The 15,003-nt window shown below is 46.4% G+C and overlaps 1 protein-coding gene across 3 annotated transcripts in view; it reads left to right on the plus strand.

Annotated features, from left to right (window-relative positions):
* Nucleotides 1-15,003, plus strand: part of LOC115543881 (otoferlin) — a 37,711-nt gene that overhangs the window by 17,490 nt on the left and 5,218 nt on the right. For all 3 annotated transcript variants that reach the window (XM_030356542.1, XM_030356540.1, XM_030356539.1), the window contains 25 exons: nucleotides 100-190; nucleotides 558-674; nucleotides 1,160-1,312; nucleotides 1,670-1,856; nucleotides 2,233-2,357; nucleotides 3,001-3,135; nucleotides 4,678-4,839; nucleotides 5,260-5,379; nucleotides 6,499-6,660; nucleotides 7,078-7,240; nucleotides 7,944-8,017; nucleotides 8,180-8,206; nucleotides 8,394-8,522; nucleotides 8,831-8,903; nucleotides 9,229-9,332; nucleotides 9,515-9,652; nucleotides 9,928-10,065; nucleotides 10,480-10,607; nucleotides 10,718-10,888; nucleotides 11,119-11,279; nucleotides 11,735-11,877; nucleotides 13,204-13,292; nucleotides 13,568-13,666; nucleotides 14,113-14,354; nucleotides 14,639-14,817. In XM_030356542.1, coding sequence (XP_030212402.1) covers nucleotides 100-190; nucleotides 558-674; nucleotides 1,160-1,312; nucleotides 1,670-1,856; nucleotides 2,233-2,357; nucleotides 3,001-3,135; nucleotides 4,678-4,839; nucleotides 5,260-5,379; nucleotides 6,499-6,660; nucleotides 7,078-7,240; nucleotides 7,944-8,017; nucleotides 8,180-8,206; nucleotides 8,394-8,522; nucleotides 8,831-8,903; nucleotides 9,229-9,332; nucleotides 9,515-9,652; nucleotides 9,928-10,065; nucleotides 10,480-10,607; nucleotides 10,718-10,888; nucleotides 11,119-11,279; nucleotides 11,735-11,877; nucleotides 13,204-13,292; nucleotides 13,568-13,666; nucleotides 14,113-14,354; nucleotides 14,639-14,817 — 3,310 coding nt within the window. The remainder of the gene's footprint in view (nucleotides 1-99; nucleotides 191-557; nucleotides 675-1,159; nucleotides 1,313-1,669; nucleotides 1,857-2,232; nucleotides 2,358-3,000; nucleotides 3,136-4,677; nucleotides 4,840-5,259; nucleotides 5,380-6,498; nucleotides 6,661-7,077; nucleotides 7,241-7,943; nucleotides 8,018-8,179; nucleotides 8,207-8,393; nucleotides 8,523-8,830; nucleotides 8,904-9,228; nucleotides 9,333-9,514; nucleotides 9,653-9,927; nucleotides 10,066-10,479; nucleotides 10,608-10,717; nucleotides 10,889-11,118; nucleotides 11,280-11,734; nucleotides 11,878-13,203; nucleotides 13,293-13,567; nucleotides 13,667-14,112; nucleotides 14,355-14,638; nucleotides 14,818-15,003) is intronic.

The raw sequence follows: 15,003 nt of genomic DNA on the forward strand, positions 1-15,003 counted from the left end.
TGTTATCAATTTATTTTAATTACATTTAATTGTATCAATAGTAGTGGTAGTGGATGCAGTAGAACGTAGCATGATGTGTGTCTGCTGTTGTGATTCCAGTCAGTATTTGGCCCTGGCCAACAAGGACCAGAGCCAGTCAGGCAGAACCAGGCTGGACCGGGAGAGACTGAAGCTGTGCTTGGCTGAAGTGGTACGACATTCAAACACCAGCCATGCCCCACTTCCCAGGAGTTGTTAGCGGCTCTGACCAACTCTTTTCTGCCTTCTTTCTTGGACCTCTTATCTGGTCCAACTGCCTCTGTTTTATTTTGTTCATCTCTCTTGGCTCTTATCAAGTTACTTTATCCAGAGTGCCAATATAACTATTTTTTTTTTACTGTATTGTATTGTTGCTTTTAACTGCTGAAAGGCAACAGCTACTACAGCATTTTGAGTTTGGAGGAAAACCCTTTCAATAAAATGTGTAAATGCCATCATTATATATGGTGGTGTGTTCACCGCTGGGGTTGGACTGATGGTGGAACTGGGGGATTGACTGGAAATGATGCTGCTTGCAGGAGAGCATCGGCCAGCAGGCCAAGACCATGAGGTCTCAGGTGAAGAAGAGCACCGTGAGAGATAAGATCAAGCTGGCTCAGAACTTCCTGCTCAAGCTGCGCTTCATGGCCGAGGAGGTATGAAGAACCAGAAGTTTGTTGGTTGGTTTTGTTTGTTGTTGTCCTGTGAGTTCCTGAAATGTCAATGAAACGTTTCCATTATGTAATTCATCCAATGCGACAAAACAATTCCAAGATAAGCAATTGTTTTGGTTTGTCTTGGAAAGATCCCTATGTATTTTTTTTGGTCGTGCAGTGGTCGTGCAGACAGTGTGAGCTCTACTGTATACACATTATACACCAGAGCTCCTTTCTTAGATCCACAACAATAGTTCAGCTCAACATAGCGCATTATAGACGGACGCGACATTACCAGTAAATCAGTAAAACCATTTTGTCATTCAGCGTTCATCCAAAGCCGCCGTCGAGTTAGGCCGAGGACAATCGAGGCGTACAGTTATGACTGGCGCTATCACCTCACACAATCTGTGGGAGGAGCCTATACGTGTTTGCGTTTGGTTTGTATCCTGGTGACCGTGTGATCCTTCTGGCGGACCCTCCAGCCCCAGCACAGCGTCCCAGACGTGTTCATCTGGATGCTGAGCAATGGGAAGCGCATGGCCTACGCCCGCGTGCCCTCCAAGGACATCCTGTTCTCCAGCGTGGACGAGGAGACCGGCAAGGAGTGCGGCAAGGTCAAGACGGTGTTCCTCAGGGTGAGGCCGGCGCGCACACCGTACGGTAGCACACGATAGGAGATGTCACACGACCGGGGGGACGCAACACGGGAGTCGCAACGCGCACATGAGATCACATGACGGGAAATATCACAAAGAAACACATGGCATGAGATCACATGTTAGAAAATCACATAAAAACTCAATGTCAGTCTCTTCAAATTGGCATCACAAAGATTTTTGTTTTGTTTTCTTTGGCAACATAGTTACTGAACAGATTAACGTTAATTACTCTGTTAATACTATACTATTATTTGTATTGAAAGTATAGTATTTGACCATTCTAATGCTCAAATACCTTTTCCAATCCCCCCCCCCGCCCACCTTGGCTCACAGATCCCGGGTAAGAAGGGCTTTGGCCCGGCGGGCTGGACAGTGCAGGCCAAGCTGGAGGTGTACCTGTGGCTGGGCCTCAACCGCCAGCGGAAGGACTACCTGAGCGGCCTGCCCAACGGGTTCGAGGAGAACAAGCTGTCCAGGCCCGGCCTGCCGCCCTCACCCCCCATCAGCCTCACCTACATGAGTAAGACCCCCCCCCACCCATCAGCCTCACCTACATGAGTAAGACCCCCCCCCATCAGCCTCACCTACATGAGTAAGACCCCCCCCCCCCTCACCTACATGAGTAAGCCCCCCCCCCCCATCAGCCTCACCTACGTGAGTAAGACCCCCCCCCCCCCGCCATCAGCATCACCTACATGAGTAAGACACCCCCCCCCCCATCAGCCTCACCTACATGAGTAAGACGATTTAGAAGTAGTAGCACTAGTAGTATTGTACTAGGCAACAGATGCACGCAAACACGACTAAATATATGCCGGTCATTTTGAAATTGAAGCATTGTCACACAGATCAAATCTCTCTCTCTCTCTGTCCCTCTCTTCTTCGTGGATGTGCAGTGAAGCAGATCTTCCAGCTGAGGGTGCACATGTACCAGGCCCGGAGCCTCTTCGCCGCAGACAGCACCGGCCTGTCGGACCCCTTCGCCAGGGTCTTCTTCTCCACACAGAGCCAGGTCACGGAGGTAAGGAGAAGAACCACGACACGTCTCGCCAATACCTAAAGTAAACCATCTATGCTAAATGAAAGTTTCTATCTGCGACCCAAGTGCAGACTACACCCTGAAAGCATGTCGATGCAAAGAACTGTAGGAACAAAAAACTAAGATTCAAGGTTGTGAAAACTAGGCCACAAGAGGCAAGGATAGCAAACCTGGATGTCCGGCTACAGTACAGGAGACAGGGCGAATTTAAATACTCACTCAAAACAGATGAACACAATGTGCACTGGTGAAGGAAATACTGAGGGGAAGCTAACCTTATTCTGAGTGTGGAAGACATCTAACGGATAGGAGTAGAACTACATCGGTGATACACCACCAACATTTATCACACTGTAACATCCTGAAGATGGATACAATACATATGGAAACAATGACAAATGGTTTTACTGGTTCTCTCTCTCTCTCGCTCTCTGTCTGACTCTCTTTCTGTTGCTCTCTGTCTCTCTCTCTATAACTCTCTGTCTCTCTGACACTCGGTCTCTCCCTCTCTCCCTCTCTCTCTCTCTCTCTCTCTCTCTCTCTCTCTCTCTCTCTCTCTCTCTCTCTCTCTCTCTCTCACTCTCTCTCACTCTCTCCCCCCCCCCCCGCCCCACCCTCCTCCCAGGTGTTGGCTGAGACCCTGTGCCCCACCTGGGACCAGCTGATGGTGTTTGAGAACGTGGAGCTGTTCGGCACGGCGGTGGAGCTGAGGGACGACCCGCCCATCATCGTCATTGAGATCTACGACCAGGACACGGTGGTGAGCATCAGCTACAGACCAAGGAGACTAAACTGTCTCCTGGCTCTCAAGGGTCCGGTTCGATTTATGCTGTTCAAACTGTACGACTTTCTGTGTTATTCAGATACTCAAGCTAACAACTGTCCTGGTTTGAAAGACTTTGAAAGACTAATTATTTGTTGTTTTTCCTAGTAATAATAATTGTTGAAAATGTATAAGTTTCCCACTAAGTATCTATATATCTATCTATTAATCAAAAATGGCCTGGCACTAGTTTATATTACATTTTTGTTTTTTCATTCATTCATTATTCAGTCATTTTAGTTGTATTAACCTCAAGCGAGCCTGTTGCGTAAACTGCCATGACTTTTTATTTGAACCATGCTTCATATTGACTCACTCACTCTGTATACCTGCTGCCACCATAAACCATTGTTTTGGATGACCCCTTCGGATAAGTAGAGTGTGACTTCTCATGGCTTGGAGTATCACCCGCATTGTGTGCGGAGCACCGAATGTAACCAACTTAAACTGCACACTAAAACAGAGACAGCATCTTTGAAGTCTCTCTAAGGCCATGCAAGAGGAACACAGCCAGGCTCTCTCTGTGCTCGTCGGGTCTGGTCTGTGTGGCCCGCATCGATGTGGTCTCCTCGTTGCGCTTATAGACCACCCATATGCTGCCGTTCCCTGACCACGTCTGCGTCACTTCCGGATCCATTACAGTTTCCTTTAAAGGGAAAATTACGGAACTGTTATTTAGTCACCTATCCCTTTAAATATTCATGGCAATGAATACATCACATGGTAAAGTACTTATGTTACGTTATCGTAAAAATGTAAACGCTACCGAGCTCCTGGATTTATGTCAAGCTGGTTGACGTCGGACATCAAATGCTGCACTACACTTCATTTTCGTAACAGTTTAATATTCTATATTAATTTTGAGTATCCCATTTCAATCAGGCTGTGTTGGCTTAAATGTAGTTATAGGCATAGTTGTAGGCCTAGACCAGTGGATCCGGAACCGCTTATTTGGATGGACAAATGATGTGGGTTGTGGGTGGTCTATACCTGTTGCATTCCTTGAATTAGAAGCAGTTGATATTGGATGTTGTAAGTAAAGGAGATAGGCTCCACTCATAACCACTAACTGTAAGAGAGATCCACTCTGCCTCCATTGTAATCATTATATTTATAGATATATAACCCTGTTTTGCAGTTCACTGGTTATGCTGGATGTCTGGCGTTGGGTTTGTTTTTTAAATGTATTAGCCGTTAGACCTGGGTTTCTTGTTTTGGTGCTACCTATTCTCTCATTGCTCCTCTGTCGATACTGTGCCTGGAAACATGAGCCCTCCGTCAAGCCATGTTTCTCGACCGCGCAGGTACAGTGTGTCAAAGGACCAATGACAAACCGCCCAGCGGCGCCAGTTAATTGTCATTCCATGGCAAAAAAAAACAACCTTCAGTTTCACGAGCTGTGGAAGGAGAGCTAGTCGAGCTGAATCCCTGAAGGAGAATCTCTCCGTCCTCACCACCCCGTATCACGCCGCTCTGTAGGGGAAGGCCGACTTCATGGGCCGAACCTTCGCCAAGCCCGTGGTCAAGATGGCCGACGAGCACTACGGCCCGCCGCGCTTCCCGCCCCAGCTGGAGTACTACCAGATCTACCGCGGGAACTGCACCGCCGGGGAGATGCTCGCTGCCTTTGAGCTGCTGCAGGTCTGTCTGCCTGCCTGTCTGTCTGTCTGTCTGCCTGTCTGCCTGTCTGTCTGCCTGTCTGTCTGTCTGTCTGTCTGTCTGTCTGTCTGTCTGTCGGTTGTTATTTTAGCTGATGCTCAAGTCCCCCGTACTGATTAGATGATCAGAGTGGTGGGCAGCACATAAGGTGCCATTTGATCTTCTGATTGGAGGATGGTATTCACAGGGGAAGTACATTGACATGGGGACGAGGCTACTCTACTATACGTTATACTTAATATCTTTTATATAGTATATATTTCATTGTCCATATTAGATATAAGACAATATTAAATCCTTTGAATGTACATGAATTCTCCCTTTGCATTACATGTTTCTGATTCTGATTGATGGATAACATAAGTAGGCTGGGCCTTATACTATTTGGTTGTTTTCTTTCAGATCGGCCCCAACGGGAAGGCCGACCTGCCTCCCATCGACGGCCCCACCGACTTTGACCGTGGGCCCATTCTGCCCGTGCCCCTGGGCATCCGGCCCGTCCTCAGCAAGTACCGCATCGAGGTGACGATTGGTTGGTGTCTGCTCTGTGGAGCGCAGGCTCTGATTGGTTCAAATCATGGCTGGACCATCCCAACTACAAACAATGTTTAAATTAATAAAAAAAATTGATTTAAACATTTTACACTTTACATTCAAATTAGTGCTGTCAGTTTAACGCGTTATTAACGGCGTTAACGCAAACCAATTTTAACGGCGTTCATTTTTTTATGACGCGATTAACGCTCTTTTGGCTGGCAAACGTTGTTGTTTTTTTACCTGCTGTCTAGCAACAACTAGTCACGTTAGAAAAACTATAACACCATACCGGATCTAGCTACATCGGGAACAAAAAAACAAGCACGCCGCACACACTAGTTGGGGCAAGCAAGGATTCGGAGCGGGTGAAAAACTCTTTGAAAGTGTGTGTGTGTTTGTGTGTCACTCTGTTCGAGCCTGCACGAGAGTTCAATGTGGTCATTAGCTGTTACGTCTTTCTGACCAATTGCAGTTCAAGGCCCACCTGGGCTGTACCACTTCGGGAGGGGCCGCTCAGTTACTCCTCTCCAGACAAAATCGACTTGGTTGCGATGTTAACAGTTTGATAGTGTTGCGTCTGTTGAGTGAGTGAGAGGTTGCGGGCGCACAGCTCAGGCTGCCGGACGGCACTGCAAGGAACTTTTATAAACGCAATATTGTTATCCTGCAGTAATTGTGTAGTAATTCAGTGATTGAAACAAATGAAAGCATGGGCTATTGAAGTTTTACGGTAGGCCTACCACTGTCATGCACCTACCCAAGTGGACCGGGTTGAATTCACTGCGGGTCTCTCTTCTTACTGTCCTTCTTAACACGCTCTGATCTCACTAAAAGGCTAGCAGCACGAAATCAAGGGATATTTAGAATAGAAAAAAATGTGTGATTAATCGCAAATATCGCGTGTTAACTATGACATTAATCGCGATTAAATGTTTTAATAGCTTGACAGCACTAATTACAATATTAAATTGGTAATTAAACAAAATATTGAATTACTAAAAACATGTAATTATTATGAAACCACATATAATATGTGTATATATATATTGTAAATAAGCTGCTCTCCGCGTAGCGGTGCTCACTCAGTGGACCCCCTGCTCCCAGGTGCTGTTCTGGGGCCTGAGGGACCTGAAGAGGGTCAACCTGGCCCAGGTGGACCGGCCCCGTGTGGACATAGAGTGTGCCGGCAAGGGGGTCCAGTCGGCCCTCATCCCAAACTACAAGAAAAACCCCAACTTCAGCACCCTCGTCAAGTGGTTTGAAGTGGTACGCCGTCCTTTTAATGAATCTGTGTCTCTGTGTGTCTGTGTGTATTGTGTTTATTTGTTTGTGTGTTTATGTGTGTGTGTGTGTGTGTCTGTATATGTGTGTGTGTGTGCTTCTCTGTGTCCTTGTGTATTGTGTTTATATGTTTGTGTGTTTATATGTGTGTCTGTGTGTGTGTGTGGGGGTCTGTATATGTGTGTGTTTGTCTGTATGTGTGTGTGTGTGTGTGTGTGTGTGACTGTATACGTGTGTGTGTGTGTATGTGTGTGTGTGTGTGTGTGTGTTTGTGTGTGTGAGCTCCACCGTCAGCATGTCCCTTTCTCCACCTAGCTCTGTCAGTCTGTCTGTCTGTCCACACTGTGGACAGACAGACAGACTCAACTGAGCTGACGGTGTAAATCAACCTGCTCTCTGCAGGACCTCCCGGAGAACGAGCTGCTCCACCCCCCTCTCAACATCCGGGTGGTGGACTGTCGGGCATTCGGCCGCTACACCCTCGTGGGCTCCCACGCCGTCACCAGCATGCGCAAGTTCATCTACAGACCCCCCGACAAGCAGGCCAACAACTGGTCCTCCTCGGGTAGGTCTGATTACGGGGCCTACACCGTACCGTACGGGGCCCACTCCGTACCGTACCGGGCCCACTCCGTACCATACGGGGCTTACTCCGTACCGTACCGGGGGCCCCGGGCTTACTTTTTCCCGGGGCCAAATCTGTACCGGCCCTACTCCATACGGGGCCTACTCCGTACGGGGCCTACTCCGTACGGGGCCTACTCCGTACGGGGCCTACTCCGTACGGGGCCCACTCCGTACGGGCCCTACTCCGTACGGGGCCCACTCTGTACGGGCCCTACTCCGTACGGGGCCTACTCCGTGCGGGCCTACTCTGTACGGGCCCTACTCTGTACAGGGCCCACTCCGTACAGGGCCTACTCTATATGAACACATTAAACTACATCAGAGTTCTACAATTAGCTTGTTCTGTTTCTTTGGGCCGAGAATTAATATTTAGTATGGTCGACATTAATGGTTATCACATGTAGAAATGCGAGTACTTTAGTTCATACAACGACATGGACAGTCCAGTCAATTTGCGGGGGTGTTCATTCGTTAGTGTTCATTTGAAATTAGCTCATGTTTGGTTATACATACATTTTGGATTTCATTAGCATGTTTTAAATTAAGTTTGAATATGGGGTTATTTTTTGGTGACTCAAACACGGTTGTGGATATTTATTATGAAGGTATTGATCATATAAATTATTATACTCCCTTCTCAGAGGAAATAGTTGTGGTCAGTTTGGAACCAGAGCAGAACTTCAAGAAGATGGACACTGTGGTGAAGCTGGACTCAGTACGTTTTTAAATTTTATCTGAATATAGCGTCTACATTCTAAAACATTTAATAATTATAGGGGATCAGAGTGATTAGGAAAAAACTGATAATGCATTTCAAAATAATCAAAGAAAGTCCCTGTTTAACTTTTACTTGTTCTTATCTCTTGCTTTGACTTAGGGTTCAGATGCAGTGATCAAAGTTGAGGTAAGCAGGACGTATAAGTCCCCTGTTTGTTTAACAAAAAGATTATACAGTATAAAATCATAAAATATCAAGATCATTGCGTGATGGATTAGTCAATAATCCCATAGTTAGATCTTAAATTAGGAGAACATTTTCCCGTCATTATTTAAGGTAATAAGATTTTTCATTAAAAAAAAAAAAAATCTAGGATGATGATGGAAAAGGCAAGAAGAAGAAGAGGAAGAAGGGCGGGGAGGACCCGGAGGAGGACGAGCTGGACGAGAGCATGCTGGACTGGTGGTCCAAGTACTTTGTCTCCATTGAGACCTTGACGGAGGTAAGACCCCCACCCATTAGTGACACACCCCTCAGGGCTCAGAACATGCAGCAGGGAAAAGCTAGTGATTGATTTATTAACTGTTTTTATTGTAACATTATTAAAGGTTTTAAAAATAAATACATATGGGGATCCTCTTGCAGGTTACATATTGATACGACAAGATGTATTTTACTATTTCCAGACAGGAAATGAGGCAGGAAACTAATTTTAAGGAATTATTTACAGAAAATATATAGATATAAACAATCTGAGTAATGGGCATGGAAAGTGAAATGGTAAAACCTATTGATCTATTTTCCCCACAGACTCTCAGGTCCCAGGAGACGGCTCTGTCTGACTCAGAGGACAAGGATGACATGGACATCACAGAGGGTGGAGGTATAGTCATCTCTGATAGCCTCCATCAGGGTTCTTCATGTCCATGTCAAATATCAATCAGCAACCGTCTTTAGTAGTCTGGGTCCGTGCCAAGACTGGGCCAAATATTACTTGCTACTTGCAAATGCTCCCACAGTGCGATGTTTTACATATTTATCGTATTTATCCATACCTGAGTAACTTTCAAAGTATTCTGTCCCTGTCCCTCCGGTACAACACTAATTTTGTATTTACTGATTTTTGTCCAAACAACAACAACTCTGCTGTTGTCACCCACTCCCCTCCGTCCCTCTGTTCCTGTTCCCGACCGCTCCCCTGTTCTCAGAGATCAAACCGGATGATTTCCCCGTAAAAGCCAAGAGAGGGAAGAAGAAGAAGAAGTCCACTGAGACACCAGAGAGGAAGAAGCCCAAGCTGGACGAGCTCAAGGTACTCACGTTTTATTTGATTGTGTTTCATTGTCTTTCCTTCCCCTAGGTCGCATGGCATATGTCGTATTTAGCCGGCCTGGGAAGACTTTTGCTCTGTAGAAGTGTTCTGCAAATAACATTGACTTTTGACTCGATCCAGTGAGATGACATAGTTTCTGATCATCTTTCCGTTGCGGTTAGGTCTACCCAAAGGAGCTAGAGGCGGAATTTGGCAACTTCGAGGACTGGCTCCATGTTTTCAACCTGTACAGAGGGAAGAGTGGCGACGATGAAGACCAGAATATGGCAGATGAGGACAGACTCATAGGGAAGTTCAAAGTAAGGGCCAACCCTAGCTCTAGTGAAGCCCAAGCTAGCAATTGTAAGCGACTGCAATAATGTGTTTGAGAACAAGATGTGCTGTACTAACAGTTATAATGTAATGTTTGGCTAGATCCATATATTCAGACCCAGAAAAAGAGTGACAAATAGAGCAAACTATCTCTTTTTAATAATACAAATAGAATTATAGATGCTGCTTTAGGGAGAACCACCCAGGTGCTGTCTCTCTCTCCATGCCATCTTGTCCTGACAGCCCTCTTGTTCTTTCCCAGGGGTCACTCTGCATGTACAAAGTGCCACTGTCTGAAGACTTCAGCAGAGAGTCGGGCTTTGACGCAAGCATGGGCATGTTTCAGAACATCCCGCACAACGATCCAATCAACGTCCTTGTCAGGGTCTATGTCATCAGGGTGGGCGTCCGCTGCACCTCACATCCATACGGTTCACAGGATACAAGTTTAAGAGAAGCTACAGTCGATACAGCCGGCCAGATTGAAGGAGGTTAAGGGACAACCAACCACTCCTTTGAGCTAGTCCCCAACCAAAATTGGAAAAATGCATTTAACCTTTATATATTTTTTATATATTGGGCATTAAAGTTAAAATTTGGACCAGGATGATTCCATAATGACTGTTTAACCCACTATATCACTTTTCATTTAAAATAACTGGTTTTAGGTTTGGTTAACATGTTAGAAAAAAAGTACACTACATAAAACCCTAACCTTTAATGCTAAATCTACCCCTTAACACTAACACTAACCCTTAATGCTGACCTATCCCAAGCTCAGCGTGTATTAACAAATATTGTGTATTTTGACCAGGCCACCGATCTGCATCCAGCAGACATAAATGGAAAAGCCGACCCCTACATTGCCATAAAACTGGGAAAGTCTGACATCAAAGACAAGGAGAACTACATATCAAAACAGCTGAATCCGTTGTTTGGCAAGTAAGTCAGCTAAGAAGAAGAAAACAGAATGAAGCGCCGACCACCAAGGGAACCGTTTGGGAACACAAAGATATACAATTAATGTCCGCATTTCCCTTCCCGCTGATCAGGTCGTTCGACATCGAAGCCACGTTCCCGATGGACTCCACCCTGACCGTGTCCATCTTTGACTGGGACATGGTGGGAACCGACGACCTCATCGGGGAAACCAGGGTCGACCTGGAGAACCGCTACTTCAGCAAACACAGGGCCACGTGCGGCGTGGCCTCCAACTACGCCATGTGAGCTCCAAGTGTTTTAGTGTCACAAGCGCACTACTGCGGCCATGTGAGGGCAGAGGGTTTTTGTGTCACAAGCGCACTACTGCGGCCATGTGAGGGCGGAGTGATTTAGTGTTTAGGGTTTCACAACACGGTCCACAATGTGTCAGAAAATATATGATTTTTTTTATAATCTTCATTCATTAAAAATGTTGACATGAATTGTATCTGACATGATCTCTTTTCTTTAGCCACGGCTACAATGTGTGGCGGGATCCCATGAAGCCATCCCATGTCCTGGCTAAGCTCTGCAAAGAGGGCAAGTTGGACGGGCCTCACTACGGGCCCGGGGGTCGGGTGAAGGTCGCCAATCGAGTGTTCATGGCTGGCACCGAGATAGAGGATGACAACGGTACGTCTTCCTTCGTCCTGTCGTTATAGAGTACATCGAGTGCTGACATGAAACACATAGCACTGCAAGCGCTCCCTTTTGATTGGCTCAAATTGGTTCCCCTCTTAAGTTTCACTTCTACACCAGTTTGAGCCAATCGGGATTAGAGTTGTTGTGATGGTTGTAATGGCATGCGTTTGACCGGAGGTGCCGCTGTTGCTACAGTTCGCTTAGTTAAGAGCTTGGATCTTCGTTTGATATCACACATTGCTTGCTGTGATTCTGGTATATATGTCTATGTTATTTATTATAGGTTGGATGATGTAATGAAAAAAATATGGTGGTGAATTTAATGATTGTGGCGAAGATGATGTTGTTGTTGGTGGTGATTCTGAGATGATGAAGGGGATGATAATTGTGTTGGAGACGACGATGAGGGTCATGATGATGATGATGTTGATGATGTTGATGAGCAGGTTTGAAGAAGCCGACCGAGGAGCACCTTGCCCTGACGGTGTTGAGGCACTGGGAGGACATTCCAAAAGTGGGCTGCAAACTGATCCCCGAGCACGTAGAAACCCGGCCCCTCCTCCACCCTGATAAGCCCGGGATCGAACAGGTACGTCTCAAACACACTGAGGCTCAGACGGAGGCTGAGGCCGTCCCTCGTCGAGGTCCTCCCAGCGGAGACCTGTTGAACCCCACGGGGCCTCACTGTTCCACTTCACTAAAGAAACGTGTCTGAAGCCAGGGGCGGAGGTGGAGATAAAAGAACCCCCGTTCCACAGTGCTAAGCTCAAGCTGCGCCTGCGCTGTGGAAGTCCTCATTGATTCACATGAGCGGAATGAAAGGGATGGTGCTCTACTCCTGTGCTTTGGTGTGTTTCAACAGCGTCAGAGCGCTCACACACACACATAATAATAATAATAATAATAATAATAATAAATGAAATGTATATAGCTTTACATATTGCCATCAAAACTATGTAAAACAGACTAGGAATAAAAAAAAAAACAGAGGTTAAACATGAAGAATAAGGTGGGAGTTAGGTGGGGAAGGCTAGTGTGAAAAGGTATGTTTTGAGTGCAGATGTGGGTATACATGTTCCCTAAAGAGACATGATAAAGGAGACATATTATGGTGTTTTCCCAACAGGTAAACATTGTATCTGAGTTCCAGAAAACATGTTTTTGTCGCCTAGCGCTATTCCCCTCTGGTTAACTCCCTTCAGAATGTGCTGTTTCTGGTGTCTTTAGCTTAAAAGCAAATGAGCTGCTGCCCATTGACCAATGCGCTGTCAGAGTGTACCACAGCATGGAGAAGTGATTGTTGCTGTTTGCGGACCCCTGGAGCTCTATATCTAGATAATATAATATTTAGGTATTTATATAATGTATATAAATACATTATATATATAATATCATCCGTGTGCCTCGGATGATATTATGAATAATAAAGACTGCGTCTGACGTCTCTGGTACTTCCACAACGTAAAGACTCGTAGTGGGGGTTAACTCGGCCATGGTTGAGAAGAATTGGGGGAAAGGAACTTTGGCCTTGACTCTCTGTAGCCCATATTGAAACGCGACATGGAGGACAAAGGGATTGTACCCCCGGGGCTGAGCGGCCAGACTGCCGCCAAGCTCCCCCCTCTGGAGCAGCTCCGGCGGGGGGAGCACAATCCCTTTGTCCTCCATGTCTCCTCCACCGGCAGTGCGGCAGCGCTCATCCGCTGGTCCAAAAAATGTAGCTTTGCTCTGATTGGAGGGGAGTGGGGAAGTTGGAGGTAATATTCACGTGCCCCCTTCCTACGTAGGAGCGGGCGCCGAAACTGACTTGCTCGTTTGGTAACTGTAGGCGGGGTACTTTGAGAAATGTATATCTAGATGTTGGTGGACATGTTCCCTAAAGACATGTTAACATGTTGTGATGTTTTGCGATCAGGGGAGGATCGAGATGTGGGTGGACATGTTCCCTAAAGAGATGACTGCCCCTGGACCCGCCCTCGACATATCACCACGGAAGCCAAAGAAGTAGGTTCTCTGACTCAGAGTACATCCAATGTACATAGTGTGGATCAGGATCCAACAAACCACCTGCTTCTGTTGGGCACTGTATCTTTCTGTTACCCCAGAACGAAGTTGTCGTTGTTTTATATTCAGGTGAACGTTTCCATTCTTTGCTAAAATTGTTCTGCCTGTCTGTCTCTCGAAATGTCTGTCTGTCTGCCCATCTCTCCATATGTTTGTCTGTCTCTCTCTATGTAAATCTCTCCGTCTGCTTCTCTATACGTCTGTCTGTCTGTCAGGTTTGAACTGAGGGTGATCATCTGGAACACAGATGAGGTTGTGTTGGAGGACGATGACATCTTCACCGGGGAGAAGTCCAGTGACATCTTTGTACGAGGGTAAAGAAACCTGCTGTGGATACACAAACAAACATTTGAAAAAGCACTAACAAACCATCTGTAAATACACTAACAAACCTGTAAAAACATATTGACAAACCGTATCGGAACACACTAACAAACCAGTGAAATCGCAGAAACAAACCTTCTGTAAAAACACTAACAAACCTGTAAATAAATAGGGACAAACCTTATCTGAATACACTTCAAACCTGTAAACATAAACCTTCTGTAAAAACAGTAACATACCTTCTGGAAATACACTAACAAACCCTTATTATACATATTTCTTATTATATCGATCATTGTATCGAGTATTTTTCTGTTGATGTATGGCTGGCTGTATTGCACCAGCAGAACCAGCCATCCTAAAAAGGTATGTAACCTCTTTGGCTGGCTAAAACATCTGTATGGTTTCCCTTCTCTGCTGTGCTCCCTGTCCACAGCTGGCTGAAGGGCCAGCAGGAGGACAAGCAGGACACCGACGTCCACTACCACTCAATCACCGGCGAGGGCAACTTCAACTGGCGCTTCGTCTACCCCTTCGACTACCTGATGGCCGAGGAGAAGATCGTCATCTCCAAGAAGGAGTCCATGTTCGCCTGGGACGAGACGGAGTACAAGATCCCGGCCCGCCTCAATCTCCAAGTGTGGGATGCCGACCACTTCTCTGCAGACGACTTCTTAGGTGCGGCGGGCGTCCCCGTCTGGGTGTCTGAAACTAAGATATACATTCCAGTTTTCTAACCGTAAGATGGCGAAGCGGTTGAATGACGACGAGACGCGTTCTTGAATCGTTTGATGGTGTACAGAGATTGGAGCGTTGTTGTATTTGTGATTCCTCCCCACAAGTGTCCAGCTGACCGGCGAGACTCTCTTATCCTTGGTCCAGTAAGACATCGTTAGGCCATGTGTCGTAGTAGTCTAGACGGGAATGCTAAAAAGTTTTGTTTTTATTCTACGCGGTTGCAGGCGCCATCGAGCTGGACCTGAACCGCTTCCCTCGGGGCGCCAAAACCCCCAAGCAGTGCACCATTGAGATGGTGACCAACGAGGCCGAGATGCCCATGGTGTCCATCTTCAAGCAGAAGAGGATCAAAGGATGGTGGCCCTTTGTGGCCAGAAACGAGGAGGACGAGTTTGAACTGACAGTACGTGGTCTCTGAAATGCATTGCGGCACAGAGTATATGATTATGATTGACCTGATGTGTAGCTGTGCTCATCAAAATGGCAGGTTCTAACCTCCCTCAAACGCATGTGCTCATAAATGGGAGGGAGAAAGAAAGTAAGTAAGAAGGATCCCCATGTTCGATCTAAGGGGTGTGTCCCAGCGGGG

The sequence above is a fragment of the Gadus morhua genome, chromosome 5, assembly GCF_902167405.1.
Source record: "Gadus morhua chromosome 5, gadMor3.0, whole genome shotgun sequence".
Lineage (NCBI taxonomy): Eukaryota > Metazoa > Chordata > Actinopteri > Gadiformes > Gadidae > Gadus > Gadus morhua.